The sequence below is a fragment of the Antedon bifida genome, chromosome 8, assembly GCF_963402885.1.
Source record: "Antedon bifida chromosome 8, ecAntBifi1.1, whole genome shotgun sequence".
Taxonomy (NCBI): Eukaryota; Metazoa; Echinodermata; class Crinoidea; order Comatulida; family Antedonidae; genus Antedon; species Antedon bifida.
In genome coordinates, this window is record NC_136233.1 from 18,540,320 (window position 1) to 18,560,848 (window position 20,529).

At 32.2% G+C, this 20,529-nt stretch overlaps 2 protein-coding genes and 1 long non-coding RNA gene across 4 annotated transcripts in view; 1 reads left to right on the forward strand and 2 right to left on the reverse strand.

Moving 5' to 3' along the window:
• Window positions 1-20,529, reverse strand: part of LOC144850327 (uncharacterized) — a 150,108-nt gene that overhangs the window by 89,542 nt on the left and 40,037 nt on the right. The window lies entirely within an intron of this gene.
• Window positions 518-12,225, forward strand: LOC144849980 (mRNA (2'-O-methyladenosine-N(6)-)-methyltransferase-like). Of its 2 annotated transcripts, none has more exons than XM_078707126.1 (15): window positions 518-558; window positions 1,198-1,625; window positions 1,996-2,129; window positions 2,768-2,922; window positions 3,748-3,895; window positions 4,007-4,090; window positions 4,337-4,436; window positions 4,910-5,072; window positions 5,731-5,903; window positions 6,283-6,369; window positions 6,645-6,829; window positions 7,070-7,163; window positions 7,719-7,819; window positions 8,039-8,113; window positions 8,457-12,225. In XM_078707126.1, the coding sequence occupies exons 2-15, from the start codon at window positions 1,272-1,274 to the stop codon at window positions 8,890-8,892; spliced, it is 2,289 nt and encodes a 762-aa protein (XP_078563252.1). In that variant the 5' UTR covers window positions 518-558; window positions 1,198-1,271; the 3' UTR covers window positions 8,893-12,225. The 2 variants fall into 2 exon arrangements, with proteins under 2 accessions (XP_078563252.1, XP_078563251.1); XM_078707125.1 differs by having other exon boundaries at window positions 524-600.
• Window positions 15,826-20,353, reverse strand: LOC144849793 (protein IMPACT-B-like). Its single transcript, XM_078706850.1, has 11 exons — window positions 20,211-20,353; window positions 19,721-19,849; window positions 19,558-19,610; window positions 19,361-19,423; window positions 18,888-18,976; window positions 18,701-18,763; window positions 18,499-18,593; window positions 18,309-18,382; window positions 17,838-17,928; window positions 17,228-17,362; window positions 15,826-16,187 (listed from the first exon to the last, which is right to left on the reverse strand). Exons 1-11 carry the CDS (start codon window positions 20,244-20,246, stop codon window positions 16,140-16,142), a joined length of 876 nt encoding a protein of 291 aa, XP_078562976.1. The 5' UTR covers window positions 20,247-20,353; the 3' UTR covers window positions 15,826-16,139.

The following is a 20,529-nucleotide window of genomic DNA, read 5'->3' on the forward strand; positions in this document are numbered from 1 at the left end:
GACTAGCACACTGTGGAATTTCCTCAAGGAGGACCAATTGAATTTGAATCTGAATAAACATTTAAATTTGATTTATCATTTATTATAATCAGGGAGTTACTAACAACTAATTAACAAACTCCCTGTTATAATTGTTATTTTATATTATAAATTAATATAAAACCAAATTTAAATGTTTTTAATACATATCTTGATTAAATATCATGGATGGATATAAATAATTACCTTGAAATTAAGGCTAAAGCAAATTGCTTATTCGCCCCTCTGCAATTACACATCTCTTACATACGGCTGAAACTTCTGGTGGTGGTTTTTCCAGTGTTCTTAAATAATACTAACCATTATACAAATTAGATATCAAACGGCCTAATATTTTTCAGCGCCGGTAATTATTAAATATTATTCGGACTTTGTTTCATAAACTACGGTAAACACGCAGCAAGTTATCGTTTTTTTTTAATATATAGAGGGCGCCTATCACTTAATTATTTCCCATCATGCAAATGGGAATAGGCGAGATGGCGTCCATTTTAGGGAGAGTGCATTGAAATTTTCCAGGTAATTTCTTCACTGAAATGTACTAACGCTATCGCCTAAAAGGTATAAAGTAATCTAATTATAATCTTTAAAGTATACGTTTTGTTGCTTGGTATTGCAAATTTTCTAAATTACATTAGTTGTTAAGTTATCGATCTCTAAACTTTAGGCCCCAATTGTTTACATGTTTTTGTATTTTTCCAACGCGACGAATAGGCGTTCTGTGCGTTGGGCGGACTATTTTGAAGTTTGAAGAACACCTAAAAGTTAACCTAGAACTTGAATGTTATTTTCTCATTGATGTACTTTTTTTAAAACTTTAATTAAATACATACATGATGCACAGATAGGCCTATATGTTTAATCTTTATCATATAATAATAATTAAAAATATATATTTTACTTGTCCAATTTTTAAATATTTTCGTTCGATTGTTGTTGTCTTGTTTTTTGTACATTGGTTGACAAGTGTCAAGGAGCAGATGATCTCAGAAGTTCTTTCTAGTAGATTATATTTAACCATTGTGTGCAGGCTATTCATATTTTATACTGGGAGGTCTACAGCGACCATTGATTGGTGAGACTTGGATAATGGTTCTGTGATCGGATTAATTCTTATTTTAGGCCTAACCCATTCTTAATACAATTTTTCACTTTCAGTATCAACTGCAAGCTGAATGGAATTATGAATTGTACCTCTCTAATAATAGTACAACAAAACTGAATCACATACCATGGAAAAGCAAGCAGTGCACCACATAGCAAAAGCTCCTAACCCAGTTCTACACGGAACACCTGTCCGATCGGAACATGGCAAAGCAGCTCCTCCTCCATTTCTGCCACGTACTCCAGTAAATCCAAACGGAGGCAGCAACACTCATCATTTGTTAGTGAATCATCCGATGCCATCACCACAACCTCAGACACCGCAGAGCCCGGATCGTGTTCATAACCTACCCCCAGAACTTCTGGAGGCGGGCTGGAGAAGGTTCTGGAGTCGACGTGAAGGAAGAGAATACTTTTATAATAAATTTACAGGGAAGAATACGTGGGAGATGCCTGTTTTGGGATCATCACCGCCTAGCTTTGTAAGTACAGAGAAATCAACCACAAACAAAATAGTACTACTAACTTAACTAACTAAATTCTACAGTAGGTGTACACTAACAGTTTTTATGCTAAAATATTAATTTTACAGTCATTTGACTAAATATACTTATTTGTACTATTTAATATTTATTCACAAATAGTTACAGTGTGATAATGATAGTTGAAAATAGTAATTTATATTGTGGCTACTGACAGCTTTTGTATTGGACTTGGACTTGTATCGGAAGCGATAAAAATTATTACAATATGTACAGTAGTTACTACAAATGCACTTTGTAAAGTTTCTGTTTATGCCTGTTAGTGATATCTGAGCCTTCTGATCTCAAAATTATGTTGATTTCACTTCAGCATGATCCTTTGGGGATACAGACAGATAACCCAGGCAGTGGTCCAGCCGCCGGTCAGGCTGCAATGAGGCGGACAACGTCCATGGACGAACACCCACTCAGCCCGACTGCCATGTCGGCCATGAACTTCAGAGGGTACGCATACATACCCATTTCTTTTCTGTGCATGTCTGTGTTTTTCTTTCAGATGTTGTGGAGATAAAGTTTGAATTACCAAAAAGAAATGTTATATGTCATTAAGATTTGATAATTATTATTTGTAAGATTTGTAGTCGAAAAATTTCATGATATTCTTTATTATAATATAATGGTTGTCTTTGACCAATTTACGGTAAGTAAATATTTTGAGAAAATTTAGATAAATTGTTTAACTCATTCCATATTTCAGCATAAGTAAGATGTAAGGCTATGTACTACAGTAAACCAATTGAGAAACTACCCTTATGTTGAATGTAGTACTGAACAGAGATGTATTCACATTGCTAAGCAAAAACTCATCATAAATTTGCTATAAGTCAATGATTTTGCTTAAGTCTGTTTTCAACATTGCCTAAGCAAATATTTTAACATATTTTTTTGTAATCTTAGATGTCCAATATATGAGATAGAAAGAAATTTTTCACCTACAGCACTACACCATATTGACTTAATAGCAAAAATATAATGCAGTAAACACTAGACCTGGTATACATTGATAAATCATGAATCTACAGTTAGGCCAACATCTCTGTTGACTAAATCATGTTTTCTCGTCTTTTATTCTACTAAAATAGTCATTCTTGGGATTTTACTGTTTCGACGAATGCTGTCATATATGAAAGGCTTCCATCCCTGATGGTACCTCCACTCAACGATGTTGAATTACTCCGTGCTAAATTAACAGACAAACTAAGGCAGCATTATGAGGAATTATGCAAGTCCAGGGAAGGTATGGTTAATCTTCTTTGAAATACTACTTTATGCCATAATTATATAGCATTACCATACAGTATTAACAGTAGAACAAGATGTATTTTATAACAAGCAACTGCAGTCAAAATACTGAGAGATTACTGTACGTTTGACATAAAAATAATAATAATAAAGATTTCAATAAAAATATATACAAATTAACCAACAAAAGCATGAACATTCATATCAACAAATTGTATTAATTAGGTTTCAAAATATTGATTCAATTGGGAAAATGATCATGATTAACCCAAGAAAATACTGTAACAATTTGTCAATACCTTTAGCTTTTCCTCTACATCCAAGATAAAGAACTTTTCGGTCAAATATCAATAGCTTTACATTATTAACCTAGGTGGAGTCTGAATTCATGAATCACCGTTATTGTTTTGTCTGTGTCCTTTGTGTATTTAATGGAACGGGGTGGAGTCTCAATTGACCTCGCCCAACCTTTACAAATTAGAAAGACCTTAGTCTTTGTTTGCACATTCTGCTCATTATGTAGTTCACTTTGTTCTGTCATTAATTGAGTACTATCAACCATACATAATGTTCTGATGACATCACTAGTAAGAAAGTTCTTTGTGTTGGACTGTTATTCATTTACATAATAATGCAACCCTTCAATGAACAGTCCATTCTCAACCTGTCATGTCATTTTATTTTTTTAAAGAAAAAGATAGAACTTATAATTAAGTATTTTCCCTTTATTAAAACCACAATTTAGTCACCATAAGCATTCATTTTCATAGATTTCTTTTTTAAACATAATTGATTAAAAGCAAACTAATTCATATTTTAGGAGTGGATGCTCCAGCAGAATCTTTTAATTTTTGGTTGTTGGAAAGGATATTCAAGGACAAAGGTCATGACCCTATGCTGCCCTCTGACTGTGACCCACCTGTATCCTCAATATTATTTGACGAAATAATTAATGAAATACCAATCAGGTGAGGTTTATATTATGATTTCATTGTTATTTCATGATATCAAATGTTAATGATGCAATCAATAAAAATCTAAGCAAGTTCTTTAAAAGAAAACAAATAATTTTTGTCCAGGTTGGTTCGAGTTCGCTATTTAGTAGATGCCAGGCAGCAGTTGGTTCGCTATGCAGAAGCAGCTAAGAAGATGGTGGAGTCAAGGTAAATTCCAAATTCATTTATCAGTTCTATTCATCAATAGAACCCCTCCTTTTGGACACCCCTATTTAGTAGACAATTTCTTGTGAAATATATGTTTTTTAACACTATGGCCAACTTCTATTCAGTAAATACATCCATACTAAGATGATACTTTGAATCCCCTGCTCTGTCTTTAATTACTTTTAAGCATAGACAGTCAAACAACAATATTGCAATTGCTTCTATAAAACTCTGTTTTATGTGTAGAAATGTACCACCAGAGAGTAGGAAGGTAGTGAAATGGCAGTGTGAAGATGCTCTGAAATGGATCAGAACGCAGCCGTATTGTAGTCTAGACTCGTACAAGGTAAGCTAATAAATGACTTGTTGTAGGCTGCTGCTCTGACATTGTGATGAATGTTATCTTGTAGAGCTTTGTGTGATGTGATAAATCATGCAAGCCATAAATTAGTGTTATTGATATCTACTAAAATCATCTTGATCTAAATTCTAGTCTAATTTAAAAACAAAGGGAAATCACACATTAGTATTTATTAACTTTATAAAAGACCTGAATAGATTCTTGTCATTTGATTGCCTGATTGTGGGTCACATGATATTGAATAAAGAGATATATTATTAAACTGCAATAGTCTTTTTCTATTTTTTTGTATGAAAAAAATGTTCTTGCGTACAAACACAAATCTTATGCTGGCTAATCTGATGAAATATTCTCGATCATCCAACTCATAGACATTCATTATTTGTATATTGTAGTTTCCTTAATAATACATGTAGATAGAATGAAACATTATTTAAATGTAAAGTATGTTTTTTTAGGAACGACTAGAACATTTAAAGAAGCAGTGTGGGACGCATGTTCTTGCTGCAGCTAAACCATCAGTGGAAGGAATTTGTACAAAACTTTACACACGAGCAAAGGAAGCCGTCAAGAAAATTCATGAACAACAATGGGAGATTTTAAAAGAACACCACATCGGAGGTATTATATCACTGTTAAGCAAATTAGTATAATATGTCTCTCCCAGGAAGCGATATTTCTTTTCGTACATAAGTTGGGGACCCCTCATAAAACATCACAAAATAAACATGAATATTCATTAGTCATATCCATATGGTGTGACGTAAGACGTTCGAATCCAATGAGCAACTTCTTTTAGTGAGATAGATTATTTAGAGGGTTAGGTTTAGTTATCTTTCACATAAGGGGTTCCCAACTTATGTATGGGAAAAAATCGCTCCCAGGGAAGCTGTCACCTTGTGGAAATATAACTTTTTTTTTTCATATGCATCCCACAGCGAGTAACTCGCCAATTACAGGATCAACTATTTTATAATTTATCATGCTTATGAACTAAGTCTCATTTGCGGCTTAGAAAGAGTTGTGATTTGCAACCCTGGAACTAGGTCAGGATTGAACTCTTGAGATTGGAAGGCAATCACGTTAACCACCAAGCTTCAGCACCACTTTTTACTTATTTTATTATGTATCTCCATACAGATACAGATAACTTTTATTGTCCATGTGGACTCAAGAGCAACTTGCTCTGAGATCCAGCCGTTGATACCCACAGCATTGTCATTTTTTCAGTAATTTGCCCTTAGAATTATAGTCATGTATGATGTTTTACTTTATATAGAACCCCCATCTCTGAGGCCGCCTGCAGTTCGAAAGGTAAACTGCTACCCTGCACAGTTAGTGATACCCAGTCCTAGGCTGCCTACTGTGGAGTTCAACAGAGATCCTAAGATCACACGGTTACGGTATAAAGGAGAGATGATGGAAATTAATACAAGCTACATACAGAAACTTGTAAGTTGTCATCCATACTATAGTACACTACCGATATTGAATTGATTTATGTGTCTATAAAGTTGCTCAGAAGCATATGTACATTGGACTTATACTCAATATCCCTAAATTTTGTTTTCTAAATAATTATACATCTGACCAAGTATAATCTCGCGCTCAAATTTAGGCTTTAGATATGAGACTTTGGTAAATCCAAGGCACCTAAGACTATACTTAGTCACATCCGTAGAAGACTCAAAATTGCATTGTGCAGTGTGGAGAATAAATTAGAATGTGTAGTTTTATATACCAGGCGTGTTTTAATATGTGAGAAACTAGTAACTGAAATCTGATATTTCCTAGACTCCTAATTTTGATGTTTTCTTTTTTAAATTTTTAGGACCACCTATACCGGTTAAACTGCCATGATGACAAACAGTTACTCAACTTCCCACAGAGGACATGGTGCTTATTGAGGCGATATCAGGTATGAAACACATTCTGTATGATGTGAGATCACTACTTTACATTTATTTCGTAGATGCATTTTCATATTTTTCTGCCATTCAGAAATTAATTTCCATTCTAGCATTTGAGAGAAGTTTAATCCATAGTTACTAGTTATCTTGATTTTATTACAAGAACACCTCCTACTCCCCCACTAAGGGGAAATGAATAACCCTATTTAGTGGATACCCCATTTTAAGGTTATATTATTTAAATAATTATTACTATGTAATTTTGTTTCCCCTTTGTTTTTAGACGTTCTTTGGATTAAATCGTATGGAAGGTGAATTTTTTCAGAGGTCATTGCCCGTTCCTGTATTACAAGTTTTACAAGAACAGTTTGGTGTGACGTTTGAATGTTTTGCATCACCTTTGAACTGTTACTTCAAACAGTATTGCTCCCTCTTCCTTGATACAGATGGCTATTTTGGTTCTAGGGGGTAAGTACATTTGAGAGATTTGCAAAACTAAAACACTATTAAAATAAGGTTTTCAGTAAACCATTTGTATTGTTTTGTAAATTTATTATTGTTATTGTCTCAACTTTTTATACCGTACTATAACAAGTTCTTATTATTCTTATTCTCCTTACTTGCATATTATTAAGATACATACATATATAGGAAAAGAGCATTTCTAATTAAATATTCATTTAATTAATATTCCATCTTTTTTTTTAGCCCCTTTCAAGATTTCCGCCCCATAAGTGGATCGTTCCAGGCCTTCCCACCGCCATGTGATGTAGCCATAGAAGCTATGGTCAAACATGTAGAGGTAAGTTAAGCAGAATGACAACTGCAATATTGGATGAACTTTAAATTATAGAAATACACTATATTAACTCAAGCCTCTGCCATTTTGTTCTGTTCTGTATTAGTCCAGGTTGTTCCTGTGTAAGATATGATGTCACCCCTCCTGTCGTTTTGTATATATATAGTATATAAAAATGTATGATTTTAACATTTATAAATCGCTGTTTATCGATGTCTCACCGCACTATAAGACCATAATGAATTATTGCATTATATACCTGACAGTAATAGTCTAGTCTCTTGCCCTTTGTTTTTTATATATTTCAATTATATAGGACCACAATGGTCTTGCCTAGGTATATGAAAATGTAATGATGTGTTCCCATACAGCTATGAAACCCTTCTTTAAAATTTTATGAAAATTGGGCAATATCTGTTTGGGTAATTCTGCTAACAATATAGAAAGAAACACACACGATCGACCACATAACCTCTCGCCATTCTGGCAGAGGTAATAAGTGCTGTACATTGTGTTATTATAATGAATGAATAAATAAGAAGCACTTTTCTATTACAGGTGTTACTAGAGAAGACTGGAGAGCCTTTGTCATTTATTATCTTCCTGCCAGACCAACGCAAGAATGCTAATTCTGTGGTTGACAAGATGGAAAATAGCGAGTAAGTTCTGTTTACTTTAATAGCAGCTCATTTGTTTATTTAACAATTCATCAAACATACATAATTATAAGAATTTAAGCGGTGCCTATCATCACACAATTCAAATGTTGCCTACATATACATGTAATTTAACCACATGCAAACCAAAAAAAAAGCAATGCATTTATTTCATAAAACGGTCTGAATAAGAAAACAAATTTGGTTTGTCTTTTTCTTCAGGTTCAAAAGAAAACATGTTGTAGTTCCTGGCTATGACCATGAGTTTCGTCATGGAATGCAGCATATTATTGATGAGTAAGTTTGATATTTTAAATATATTGTACAGAATAAAGAATTTCTATAAGTGACTACATGTTCCATATAGTCTTAAGGCCAATTTACACAGACAGCGATAATGGTAATAAAAATATAGAATTAATATTATATTAAACGTGGAGCGTACGGGCGATTTCCGTTTAGGATAGATTCTACGTGGGACAAGCTACATGGTTTTTCGTTTACCGTTGGCCTGGATAAGAACAATGACATTCTAAGCTTGTAAAACAAATATCAATTGTATTATTCATATATTTGTATAACTCTAAACTCTTTTCATTACAAAAAAGTTTATTTATGAATTTTTACCAATTATTTTTAGTCGAGAATTATACATCCGTTCAACTCAGGCAACTATGGTGTTCTTCCTTCAAAATGATGCTGCATTTGAGAAATGGCCGCCTACCGATGAGAAACTGAACAACTTATTACAGGCATTCAGGCCAGTTGGATACGAAGCAGCATTAAAAAGAAAGAGTGAAGAAGAAATGACAGAGAAAAATAAACGACTGAAAAAAGACACTGAAGAAAAAGATAAAGAACCGACGAAAGATGATACTAAAGTAAAAGTCCCGGAAGATTTGAACAATAAAGATCACGAGTATCAGCGCAGTCAGTCTGAACGACCGGAAGACAATAAGATACCGCATTTCGATAAGAGTCGTGTTAATCGTCGTATGAGTGACGGAGAACTGTTAAAGAACAACCAACCAGATAACAGGATTCCTCACCTGGGTAACGGTCATGATCGGTATTAAGAGACAGTATTTGATATATTGTGATTTGGGTTTAGTTTAACTTATTTTTTTGAGTAATCTAAATGTATGTTTAAGCATATTCCCCTGATAATTAAATAATTTAAATTCTGTTAAAAGACAACAGTATTTTCTTTACTGTTGTATTTAAAAAAATGTTTTTGTATTTGTGATGTGTAGTCATTATCACTACACTAGCTTTGCTGCAGAAGTATTATTATAATTTATATGATTGTACCATCTCAAGACTATTATCTTGGATGTTGTACATTTAATGCTACAAACAAAATATTACAAATTAAGGTAACTTTATTAATATAACAAGAATCCATAATAGAAAGATGAAAGCAAAAACTGACACAATAATACTAGAACAAATGTGAAAATTTTCGCCCCAATCATAATAAAAATATCTTCACAAATTAAAAAATGTTAATATGTAAATTTCCCTGACATTTTTATTAGATGATTTTTTTTAATATGATTATTATTTTAAATTAATAACAATTCATAAGATGTAGAATATATAGATTTAACATTTGATGCTGATTTGTACATAATTAATGGTAAATAGTCAAAGAATCATGGTAATCAATGATATATGTTTTTGCATGTTAAATATTTGAACTAGTGTACATTATACCTGTATAGAAATATTATTACTAAGTCTTGTACATTTTTTTTATTAGAGATACAATAATTGTATCCTGGTGTCTGTAAATAATAGACTATAAGCACATTGTGTTAGGATTTTATTCATTGAAAACATTTACCCTTTAATGGAGGACATTTCCCTCAAATAGATTAATATGGTTTAGAATGTTTGTAAATATCTGAACTTTTAACTCAAATAGAAGAGAGTAACTCTTACTGTACATACGTTCTCTATAATCAATAGTAAATAAATGAATAAAGTTAATTAATGCCTGTTTAATTAAGATGACGAGTTATCCTAAAAATATTGAATATATAATACAATTGTTTGTAGGTTTTGTTATACAGTAATTGATCATATTTTGCTGCTGTAAGATATTTGGAATACTTTTGATTGTGCAACGACCTGGACTTTGGACTTTTTTTTATTTGGTCGTTTCTAGGTCCAGACGACAACATAAGAATGTGGTAATCAGTTTTTGCATTTCTGTGTACACATTTTTTTCTTCAAATTGAGCTGCATGTTGATACATTTCCTGGCAACATAAAATCACTATGTTGTCCTGGTCAAAGGTTAAATAATGTACTACCTTACAATGACCTCATTTGCATTTTCAGGTAATCATAACACAGAAAGCTCATTCCTAACATTCTTTTGGTGGTGCTAAAGTTACTCAATTGTTTTTTTACTGATTTAAACCAAACTAAGTACAAAACTTTTTAAAATTTAAAATAACTTTTTTCTAATTGATGTTTGTTCCTATTGTATTATTTAAAGCATTTAAATTTGATGAAAGGTTTAGATTTTTAGCAATTTTTAAGCTATTTCTCTTATAGCTTCGTTCATTTTACAATTTTTAATAAGTGTAGATATAAGATAGATATTTAATTTAGGAAAACGTTGTTTACGTTTTAAATTTGTAAATATTGTAAAGAAAAAGACTGTTTTTATATATAAAATACATAGATTAATTGTGCTTGCCAATTGTTAAATACTAAATGCAGTGTCTTAGGTAATAAATACCACAATTACTTTAAATAATTTATTCTGGCGACAATAGGGAGCTTTCGATTTGCAACAAGTTGCTAATCGAAAGGTCCCTAATTAGTGGGTGGGTGATTTTGTGTGACCCTCAACCTTCGAACTCCTACGTTGGTCTTAAACTTTCATTTCATTCACTTTATTTAGATATACTAATACGACTTCTCTAGTTTTATTTTTATATCTGTTGACACTATTGTTGGAATCCCTTCAAGGGACAGCCTTAAGTGTTGGTTGAAAGTTACGGTGACTCTTAACCTTTGAACTTTGCTCGCAATCTTAAAACTAGCTTTAGTTCAGATATACTAGTTTTATTATCTCCGGTGAGATTTTTCTTATATGTATCTTTTCAATTGACAGGTCGAAGTTTGTTGGTAGATGAGGGTGACTTAACCTTTGGACTCTTACCTTGCTCGTAATCTAAAATTAGCCTTAATGTAATAATAACTAACGTTCTATTTAAAGCAAGATAACTTTCCCATTTATATTATTGAAATTTCCTACTAGGAATGAAAGATAGGTGAAACCAACTAGCGAGAATGATGTGTGTGTGTGAAAATAATAATTATTATTTAGATAATAAGGAGTTGTTCTGATAACTCCTTGGTTAGTTTATTAATATAAGTAATTGTTTTTAATAGAAATACTTTTCCAAATTTGTTTATTTAGGCTACAATAAATTGTTTTACCATTAATAATAATGATGATTCTAGGCCTATTATTGATAGATTTGGTTAGCAGTGATTTATTTCAGTTTTGCTAAATGTCAAACCAGTTTGATGTGTAGGCAGAGATTTAGATGTTTAGAGAATTTGTTAATTAACCTGGCCGCATGTGTGCTGCACATTCGTTTGGACAAAATTTTGTTCCCACAGAAAGAAAGCGGTATTGTATCTCGACACTGTATCTATTTTTTTAAGTATCATAGGAATATTTTGTAATACAACATCTCATTTATACCACATTGTGGTGCCTATATCATGTAAGAAAATTGATAATAAGGTTAAGTTAAGGGTTAGGCTGCTATTAGATGCATGTGAAACACGTTTGATGAATTTTATTACCAAAATATTCCTATGATACTTCGGAAAGAATCGGCTGCCACAATTCTTTTTGTTCTATCAACCACCCTCATTTGTTTCATATTTACGTCACATAACCTTAATAGTATAAAGAAATATACATTTCACAATATTTATATGTAATATTTGTTTATTTAAAATGCATTAGTTCATTATACGGACATGTTAGTGTGTTTGATTTGCATGAGGCGATTAATATAAAGCAACACATTTAAAATAACATAACTTTTGAATCAATACTTGCTTGGTTTGTTATGACTAGTCTAAACAATATATACCGGTGAATCACAATGGTTAAGATTAAATAAATGTGTATAATATTTTCAAACGAAGCGAGTAGTAACATTAAACAGTTATTTATCGATAACCTTAATTTCAATAGAAGGGGGTTAATTCTTTCGTCGTGGTTGGAATTTTCTTATTTATTTTGCCACAATATAGTGAACAACTTTTACTTAGACTGTTTAATTGTTTTAAAATGTTTGTAATGTTTAAGTACTGTATTTGTATTTAGATACATGGTAATGAATTGAAATAAACTTGAAAATACTAAAGAAACTTTGTTGTAAAAGCTATAGGTTGTGTCTGCAAGCGAACTGCGTGGCCCTAGGTATCGCTTCAGGTTGTGAAGCCCATCTGAGTTGGATTTTTTTAGTTGAGAAAGATTATTTGAAGGTTCGGAAATAGTTACTTTTGATTCTTATCAAATAATTTATCTCAGACGTCCAGAACAAAATTCGCTTTAAAAATAAACTGCTCCAATTTAAACTTTTCAGCATTCCCCAGTTACCGGTAGTATATAGTGCACGATGCAATCGATAACCAATGTCTAATCAGGAAATCGTAAAATAACAACTCTCTGGTTTTTAATAATAGTTTTTATGGCTCCTCGTACCGATTTGTCCACTCTGTAAAGCCTTGTCTACACTGTCAAACTGTGATGTGTACATATATGGACAGGATGATGTTATATCACTACCATATATGGGAATATCACTACCACATTTGGGCACATCACACTTTTTTTGTCAAACTAGTTTGATAGTGTAGACAGAGCTTTACGAACCCACATTTTCTAAATCAATTGTATCATTGACAGGCATTACATTGATAGTTCGAACGTTTGGTAAATTCTTTTTACTTAACATCCTCTTCTTTAATAAAGTTAAATATTGTGCGTAATCGGGTGTACTCGCTCTTTTATTCTTGAATATACAACCATCTTTAGGTACCTTATCGGAAGAAGCACAATTTGTTGTAGCATCATCCAATTGTGATGTCTTGGTTACATTGCTGGAACAAACTGATTGTACGCCTGATTTATGTGTGGATGCAGACCTACTTTCTGTCTTCACATCAACTGTATATTGAGTATCTCCGAAGCTAGTGGGCTGGTTATATTCTTTAGCTAGGCGTTGTTGATGTATAAATGCATGTGGAGCTATATCGTTCCTAATTAGTTGAGAAATCGTTTCATTTTCTGTAGAAAAAAACAACAATGATTAATTTGTTGGCGGTACACTGCGCCGGAAAATTTAACTGATGGGAACATCTTTCAATTTGTAGTGCACCACGTGTTTCCACAACAACCGTGTAGCAAGGTTGAGAATGTAGGGTATCGAAGTTGTTGCTGCTACACCGTCTTCTGACGGTCTTCAATCCTCCTGAAGACGGTCCTTGTAGCGTGCCAGTCTGCATGCACACGGCAAACTTGTATCTTGCAAACATATGCAAACTCCAAATTTGGTGAGGTAACTTTGCCATTGAGTATAGACAAGTATAGGCCTACTCATGGAGGAAACTATATATGTATTTCCTTTCTAATGTAAACTGCAGGTTTGATACAGTTTTCAAATATTCCGTGCATCTTTTAAGGTTTTTATTTTTCGTATTGAAAGTTATATCTTAGGGTGGGTCGAACTTATATGACTCTCACCTACAAGACTGAACTACTTTTCATTGTATTTATATGCAATGTTATTTATTAACTAACTTGTTAACATTATTTATATCATTATGTATGTTATAATATTGTGGAAATAAATTGAAATCATGTCAGTCATGTATGTAGATGGGCGCTAGCTAAACTCGGAGTTTGCAAACCTTTGTTGGCACCGACATGGAGACATTCTCAAACTGTACATCTTTTTGGAAACGTTTTTTAATTCAAACCTTAATAACACGCTTACCTGTTTGTGAAGCATATAGGCCACAACTTAGAACATGAAGACATTTCTTAATCAGGATCCAGTAACCTTTTCTGTAACCAGGTTTGACAATACAATATATAAACGGATTCCATCCTGCGCTTACCACAATTAACCGGTATATTATGTAAAACGCAAATGGACACCACTCATGAAAGTTGAAACAAACCAGAACGGTCATCTGTAATTAACAATTGAAGCTAATTCGTTATATATTATATACGTTTCTCTCTTTAGTGGGTGTGTCATCATTAAAGTATGTTTAAATTGTATATGGCTAGGCCTAATGCACTTCTTTTTCTGAAATAACCGCTTTCGGTATCATAGACTGGCGACTTTTTCACATTAACTGTGAGATATGCAATCAAATTGTATCGTTAATCAACCATATTTTGTATTTGTGTGCTGTATACATCTCCTACCTAACATTTCCTCTCTTTTGCCGATTCCAATAGTCAAATCTTCAACTAACTAAAGTTTGGTAAATCATCAGGAGTCAATTTAAGTAGGCCATAGTAGCCTACATTGTTTTGTGCATAGGCCTATTCATGTTGTCAAATTGAATAAAAATAAAGTAGTCTAAAAAATTATTATTATTATTATTAATTTTTTTCATCTAATTAGTTTCAATATAAAAAAAGGTATCCAAACGGCCAAAGAGACAATTACTAAACTATAATAATTTTTACTTACAGCGTGAGGTATCCAAACGGCCAAAAAGGCAATTACTATGACAATCATCATATGCATGAATCTCTTCTCAGAATTGGCTAAATGTATCTTCTTACGAAATACTCGAAAAACGGAGAAATTACAAAATAGCATAACCGATATACCAACAGAACCATAAATTATTAATCCACAGTAACACACAATGAGCGCTGTTTGTGACTCCGTTCCATGATGCTCAGTTTCATTTGGAGAAAAAGTTTCTTTCCAAAGTCTAGGAGTACAAAACCAGCCAGGCATCAAGTAAGGCTCGGTGACCAGGAATACTGCACCGACTACCACGCCAAATATGAGTATATAACTTATAATTATCTTTGATATCTTAGATTCTGTTACGATAATGACATATTGAAATGGTTTCACAATCGCGATATAACGATCTACCGCTATCATAATCACAACGAAAAACTTCACGTTCATATGCCAGCTGTATAAATGAGCGTAAATATAACAGAATGTCCTCCCTGGCCATTCTCCCTTCCCGGTAGCTACTAACGTTGGGGTGCATAGGAAGACGCCAAGAAAAAAATCGTTTAGTGATAAGAAAGCGACGATTAAATCGGCAGGTTTTCGTCGTTTACGGAACACAATCGATAGAAGAACGATCGTAAAAAGATTTCCAATATAAACAAACGGTATAAAACAATAATAAAGAATATCAGCGAACAAAAAAGTTGTCACTTCATTTTCTGGGTATATATAGTCGTGCATTTTGTAAGAAACAATTTCTGTTGTAAACATGAAGATACAACAACCAGCAACCGCAAACACACTCCTACTACAGTTAAAATTCTCACGGAAACTCGTCGGCTGCGCGCTAAAACGCACTACACATGAGTATATACATGTATGAACACATTTTACATTTCATCAAGAAATTCTCACATCCAATCTAAGCTTTCAAAACGAACTGTTCCCTTATATTAACATGTTAAAATGGAGCGATTTACTTAGCTCTTATCTGGCTCACTCGTACTTAAGTGCAGCTATTAATATTCAATGAGAATGATTAAGTGTTTATTGATAAAAATATCTTAGAATCTATGGAGCCACATTAAAAGGTTCAGTCGATTATCCCATGAGATGAAGATTGCCGTCAGAAGACGCGATACTGCAGAATGTTTATTGTCACAAGACATGATACTGCTCGTCTATTATTCATCAAGAACAGATTAAAAATAAATTTCTTCAAATTAATGGAACATAAAAAAACACAAGATATTATTTAAATATTCTATTTTTTTTATGAATTAAAATTCTTAATTAAGTAATAATAAACATTCTTTTTTCAAATTGTAATTTATATATATAAAATATTACTATATTGAATACTAAATAAAACTATAGTTTACATCATAAAGAAACTACATTGTATCCTTCCTGAAACTTGATTATAAATCAAAAATACATTCATTAATTTTTATTTATTTTCAATAATAAAATCTTTGGAAATAACTGAACTTTCTACACATAAAGTTTGCACTTGGAGAGGAAGACATAGGCCTACTGAGTTTTTTTATTTCCGTTATATTTTTATCACCTTGTCTTCTTAGCTTTGCTTTTCTTGGCTTTGGAGTTTTCTGTCTGTAAAAACAAAGAATCTTCAAACAGTTAAATCGAATTACTTATATTTGGTATAAAGATAAACATTTTGGCACACATGGCATTTCATACATATGAACAAAAATCAAAACACCAAGTTGTGGTGGCGCTCGGATTACTAAAGCTCTATCTACACTATCAAACTTGATGTGACAAATGTGATGTGTCGATGTATAGTCACGGTGAGGTCATTTCACTACCATATTTGGGCACATCACACTTTTTTTTAGAATTTCAAAATATTAAATATTGAGCATATAGGATATTTAAGAACTGGTTTTAATGTAGTGGGTTTAAATGGAGGTAAGTAGTATCTAAATTACTCCATGATCTAAATTGATATCACCTTACAAATGTCATCCCACTATAAAATAGATAATAAATTGACTGACTTGTTTATAAATATCAATGGGAGTAACAGATGAGAAGTTCTCAGGTCTACTGTCAGAAAATAATTAAAATCTTTTATTTTTCAAGTACATTGGTAAACATAACATAGTGGCTACCATGGGAATCTAAACATCATTAGAAAAAGCAATTAAATTGAGAGACACAAAGTCCATGGGTTTGTCAAGTGGAAACAGGAAAATATGAGGCATATAGAAAACAAAGATGCTCTCAATTAACAGGATTTTTTATCAATAATGTTTTTTTCATTTCATTTCAAAATATATACAGAAAGACAAGATAACAGAGAAAAAAAAATCAATTTGAAAAAAAAATGTATCATTCATATCTATTACATACATTAGATAAAAAAGTGATATTCAAATATTAAACAGTACTGTAATCAATCAATCTATCAATCAAGTTATTTTCCATTATAAAAAAGGGATTAAGAAGAATGATGTACACTACAAAAGCAAAGCCATTGTACTACTTTTACAATAAGTGGGGCTTATAGAATTGCTTAGCCTCTATCCTGGAATTCACCTTGCTGTTTCCAGACACAAGTATACAAGTAAGTGTACAAATAATACTCGTCACAAATATGGAACAGAAACACACCAATTTAAATATACCTTTGAGTTTATAAGGCCGAGCTGTTGTATAAGGTTTCTTGCTGAATTATTGATGTGTTTGAATCGATCAGGTCCAAGTAGTATGCCACCATACCACCTAGACACAACCATGAGTACATTTTTTAAATCAAGGATCTGAAAAAAAATTTTGGAAGAATTTCATCTGGTTGTGGAATAGGTATTAAATAAAATTTCTTTTTGAACAACCAAAAAATAATATAAGAGAACTTACAGTACGCTAGACGATGAAATGCCAGTTGAGAATGAAACCTGATAGGTTTTGAAACGTACTGTAAGTTCGCTTATATTATTTAAAAAAAAAAAAAAAAAAATTATTTAATGAAAAAAAATTGATGATATAAAGTTTGCTGTACACAATGTATCTTAGTTCTGAAAAGAACTGTTGAGTATCTCGACAATTTGATCAATATGCTTTGATCGTCCTCAGGAGTGAGAATGCAGAAAGTCCAGGAAACTTGGAATATAAGTGGAATAGGGTGGGACTGGTGTGAAAAACTAATTATTACATATATCAGGCTTTCAAACCTTTTAAATAAACAAAAACAAATTTTTTAATTATGATTTATTGCATATCTAATTGACTCCTTACCTGTAGAAGATGAAGTACTCTCCCTCCAGCCGCCGTTTCACCATCATCATCACAATCTTGAATAAATGTACCTCGATCTTCACAAAATATCCTATAAACACAATAATTCCATTCAGACCACATAATAGTACAGTATAATATAAATTAATTTATATATTTATAATTAAGCAATTTACATAAAAGAAACATCTGGATAACTGCCAGCATGGGAAGTCTCCTTAGGCTCGCTCATAACACATTTTATATATTTGCATATAAATAACAATTCAACAGGTTAGCACCTGGTATATCTGAATAAGACAGTGACAATTTACATAAAATGAACTTCACCTGTATTGTGTCACCAGTGACAGCTTAGGATTTTGTCATTCAGTTCACATTTTCTCTACTAAATCTATATTTGCATATAAATACTAATTCAAAACACAAATCTTGAATACGATAAAAACTGTTATCGATTATATTAATTACCTATATGCCACAATGTTGTGAGATGCATTTGCAATCTTTCGGTTTTGATAAAGTTTCTTTATCACTTCCTTTACCTAGAATTAACAAGATTTTACAATTATCTTTGAAAGCAACATAATTACAAATACTGATAGAGATACAGATAAATTTGATTTCATCCATCGCAGGAAATTTACATGGTCACAGTTACCTGGGAGGGTGTGTAGACATGAGCAAAATGAGCTTGGAATGTACTCCTTCTTTCAGTAAAAGCATCACCATGATGTATTTCAGGTGTTTCAAAATCTAAAACAATAAATAAGCAACAGTTAATTTTACTTTTGTTTTGAATCAAAGCATATGTAATTTCCATTAGTAATAGATCATTTTTAATATAATTAGTTTACACTTGCCTTCTTGAATTTGGGTATCTGGAAGATTCTGAGTGATTACTGTTAGTTGATCTGGTAACAAGTCTAAAACAGAAATGATATTATTGTTTTTGTAAAACAAAAATTATATGGTAACCACTATAAGGACAAGAGTAGAAAAAAACCTATAGAACTCCATTATAAATCGTACAATAAGAATAATGTTTACCTATGTGGCTATCAACATCCTGGGTCATGATAAGGGATTCTCGAATACTCTCAATCAGAAGGTGTACCATACATTCACCAGTATTTTCTCTATAATGTATAAATACAAATACATACTTACAAATATTTAAAATGTTTATCAATAGATATTAAGATAGGATAGTAATCATAAGCAATTAATAAGAGCTTCTTGGGGTTCAAAGTTGAAACCAAACTGGGGTAGAGGGACTTAACATTCCTAAGTAACACCACTGACTTTTTAGTCGCGTGGACGCGACTCTATAGTTCACTATGTCGGTCGGTCGGTCTGTCGGTCAGGCTGCCTGTCGGTCCGGTATCACTATGCGTTTTATCGCTTTTCTGTACTTTTTGAACTGTTTTGATGTACAGAAAAGTTTTAAAGTACATTACTTTTTGAAAGTTCATTTTTTTCTGAGAGCACGCGACTTATGGCTGTTGGCCTTGTTAACTTACTGGCATACTTGTAACAATCGTTCAGAAAATTCCATTCTTTCCTTTTCTCTCAACCATGGTGCACTGAAAAACATGGTTGATAACAATTGTAAAAATTATAACAGTGAATATGACATTTATTCACTCGTAAAGAAACATACTTCAGGTGTTTTCTACTGCATTGGAAAAACATGATAAATTTATTTATTTTTGCTTACTTAATTTGGTAAATTGGACATTCTGATGATGGATACTCTGCTGGTAACATTACCTAGAAATACATTTAAACAAGAAAAATCTTTATTATAATTTTTTTTTAACCCATTTATTATATTCAAATACAAATTGTTACTGCTGTTGGTCATAGTTAAGTGTTCGCACCTGTAAACAAACTTTTCTGGTATTTTTCTCAGAACCTTCTGTGACAGCAATACAGAAAATTCTACTAACTTCATCGACAACACACCATTCATCACCGTAGATGGCCGCTAACGCTTCAATCTCCTCAACCTGAAAAAATAAAAAATCAAGAAGCAATGCAAATATTTATTAATAATACTAATAATAATATACATATATTAATTATAATCTAGCTATAATAATAGTATATGGCCTACCCATCATCTAGTATATCTCAGATTTGATATTGTTTTCTAGCCTAGTCTTAGCTGCCTATATTAGGCTACTACTAGGCCTAGGCTAGGTCTCTAGTAGTAGGCCGATATGATATGCGTACTAGGCCTACCTAGAGAGGCTAGATAGATAGCCTAGGCCTAGAGTATTGTTGTTAGTTAGGCCTAGGCCCTAGCTTTTACTTATTAGATAACGGCCTAATTAATGGTGATAATCAATATATAACAGAAGTATGTACCTGTCGTGTGAGATTATCTTCTTCTGTTGCCATCATTAAATCGAAATAAGGCTTCACAATTACCTACATTTAAAAAATAATAAAAAACAGATCACAGATACGTGGAGGCTGACATATTGAAACCGCCCTCAACACTAAGTTAGGAAGATGATGAATTATATTTTTGTCAGATTATCAGAAACTTTTAGTTTTATCAAGAAATATTACAAAGGAATATAATAAATTTTAAAATTTAATTAAACTTATAATTTAGTTTTGTGTGTACAGGTAATAACATTTTCAAAGAAAAAAAACCAATTGAAGAAAAAAAATACCCTAG

What these genes read in the sequence shown, in the direction of transcription:
- LOC144849980 (XM_078707126.1), top strand. Translation starts at nt 1,272, where the DNA reads ATGGAAAAGCAAGCAGTGCACCACATAGCAAAAGCTCCTAACCCAGTT. An exon ending in AAAAGAACACCACATCGGAG is followed by an intron (nt 5,073 to 5,730) that starts GTATTATATCAC and finishes TACTTTATATAG; the next exon opens with AACCCCCATCTCTGAGGCCG. An exon ending in GACAAGATGGAAAATAGCGA is followed by an intron (nt 7,820 to 8,038) that starts GTAAGTTCTGTT and finishes CTTTTTCTTCAG; the next exon opens with GTTCAAAAGAAAACATGTTG.
- LOC144849793 (XM_078706850.1), bottom strand. Translation starts at nt 20,246, where the DNA reads ATGATGGCAACAGAAGAAGATAATCTCACACGACAG. An exon ending in CCAGAAAAGTTTGTTTACAG is followed by an intron (nt 19,611 to 19,720) that starts GTGCGAACACTT and finishes ATGTATTTCTAG; the next exon opens with GTAATGTTACCAGCAGAGTA. An exon ending in GGATGTTGATAGCCACATAG is followed by an intron (nt 18,764 to 18,887) that starts GTAAACATTATT and finishes TTTCTGTTTTAG; the next exon opens with ACTTGTTACCAGATCAACTA.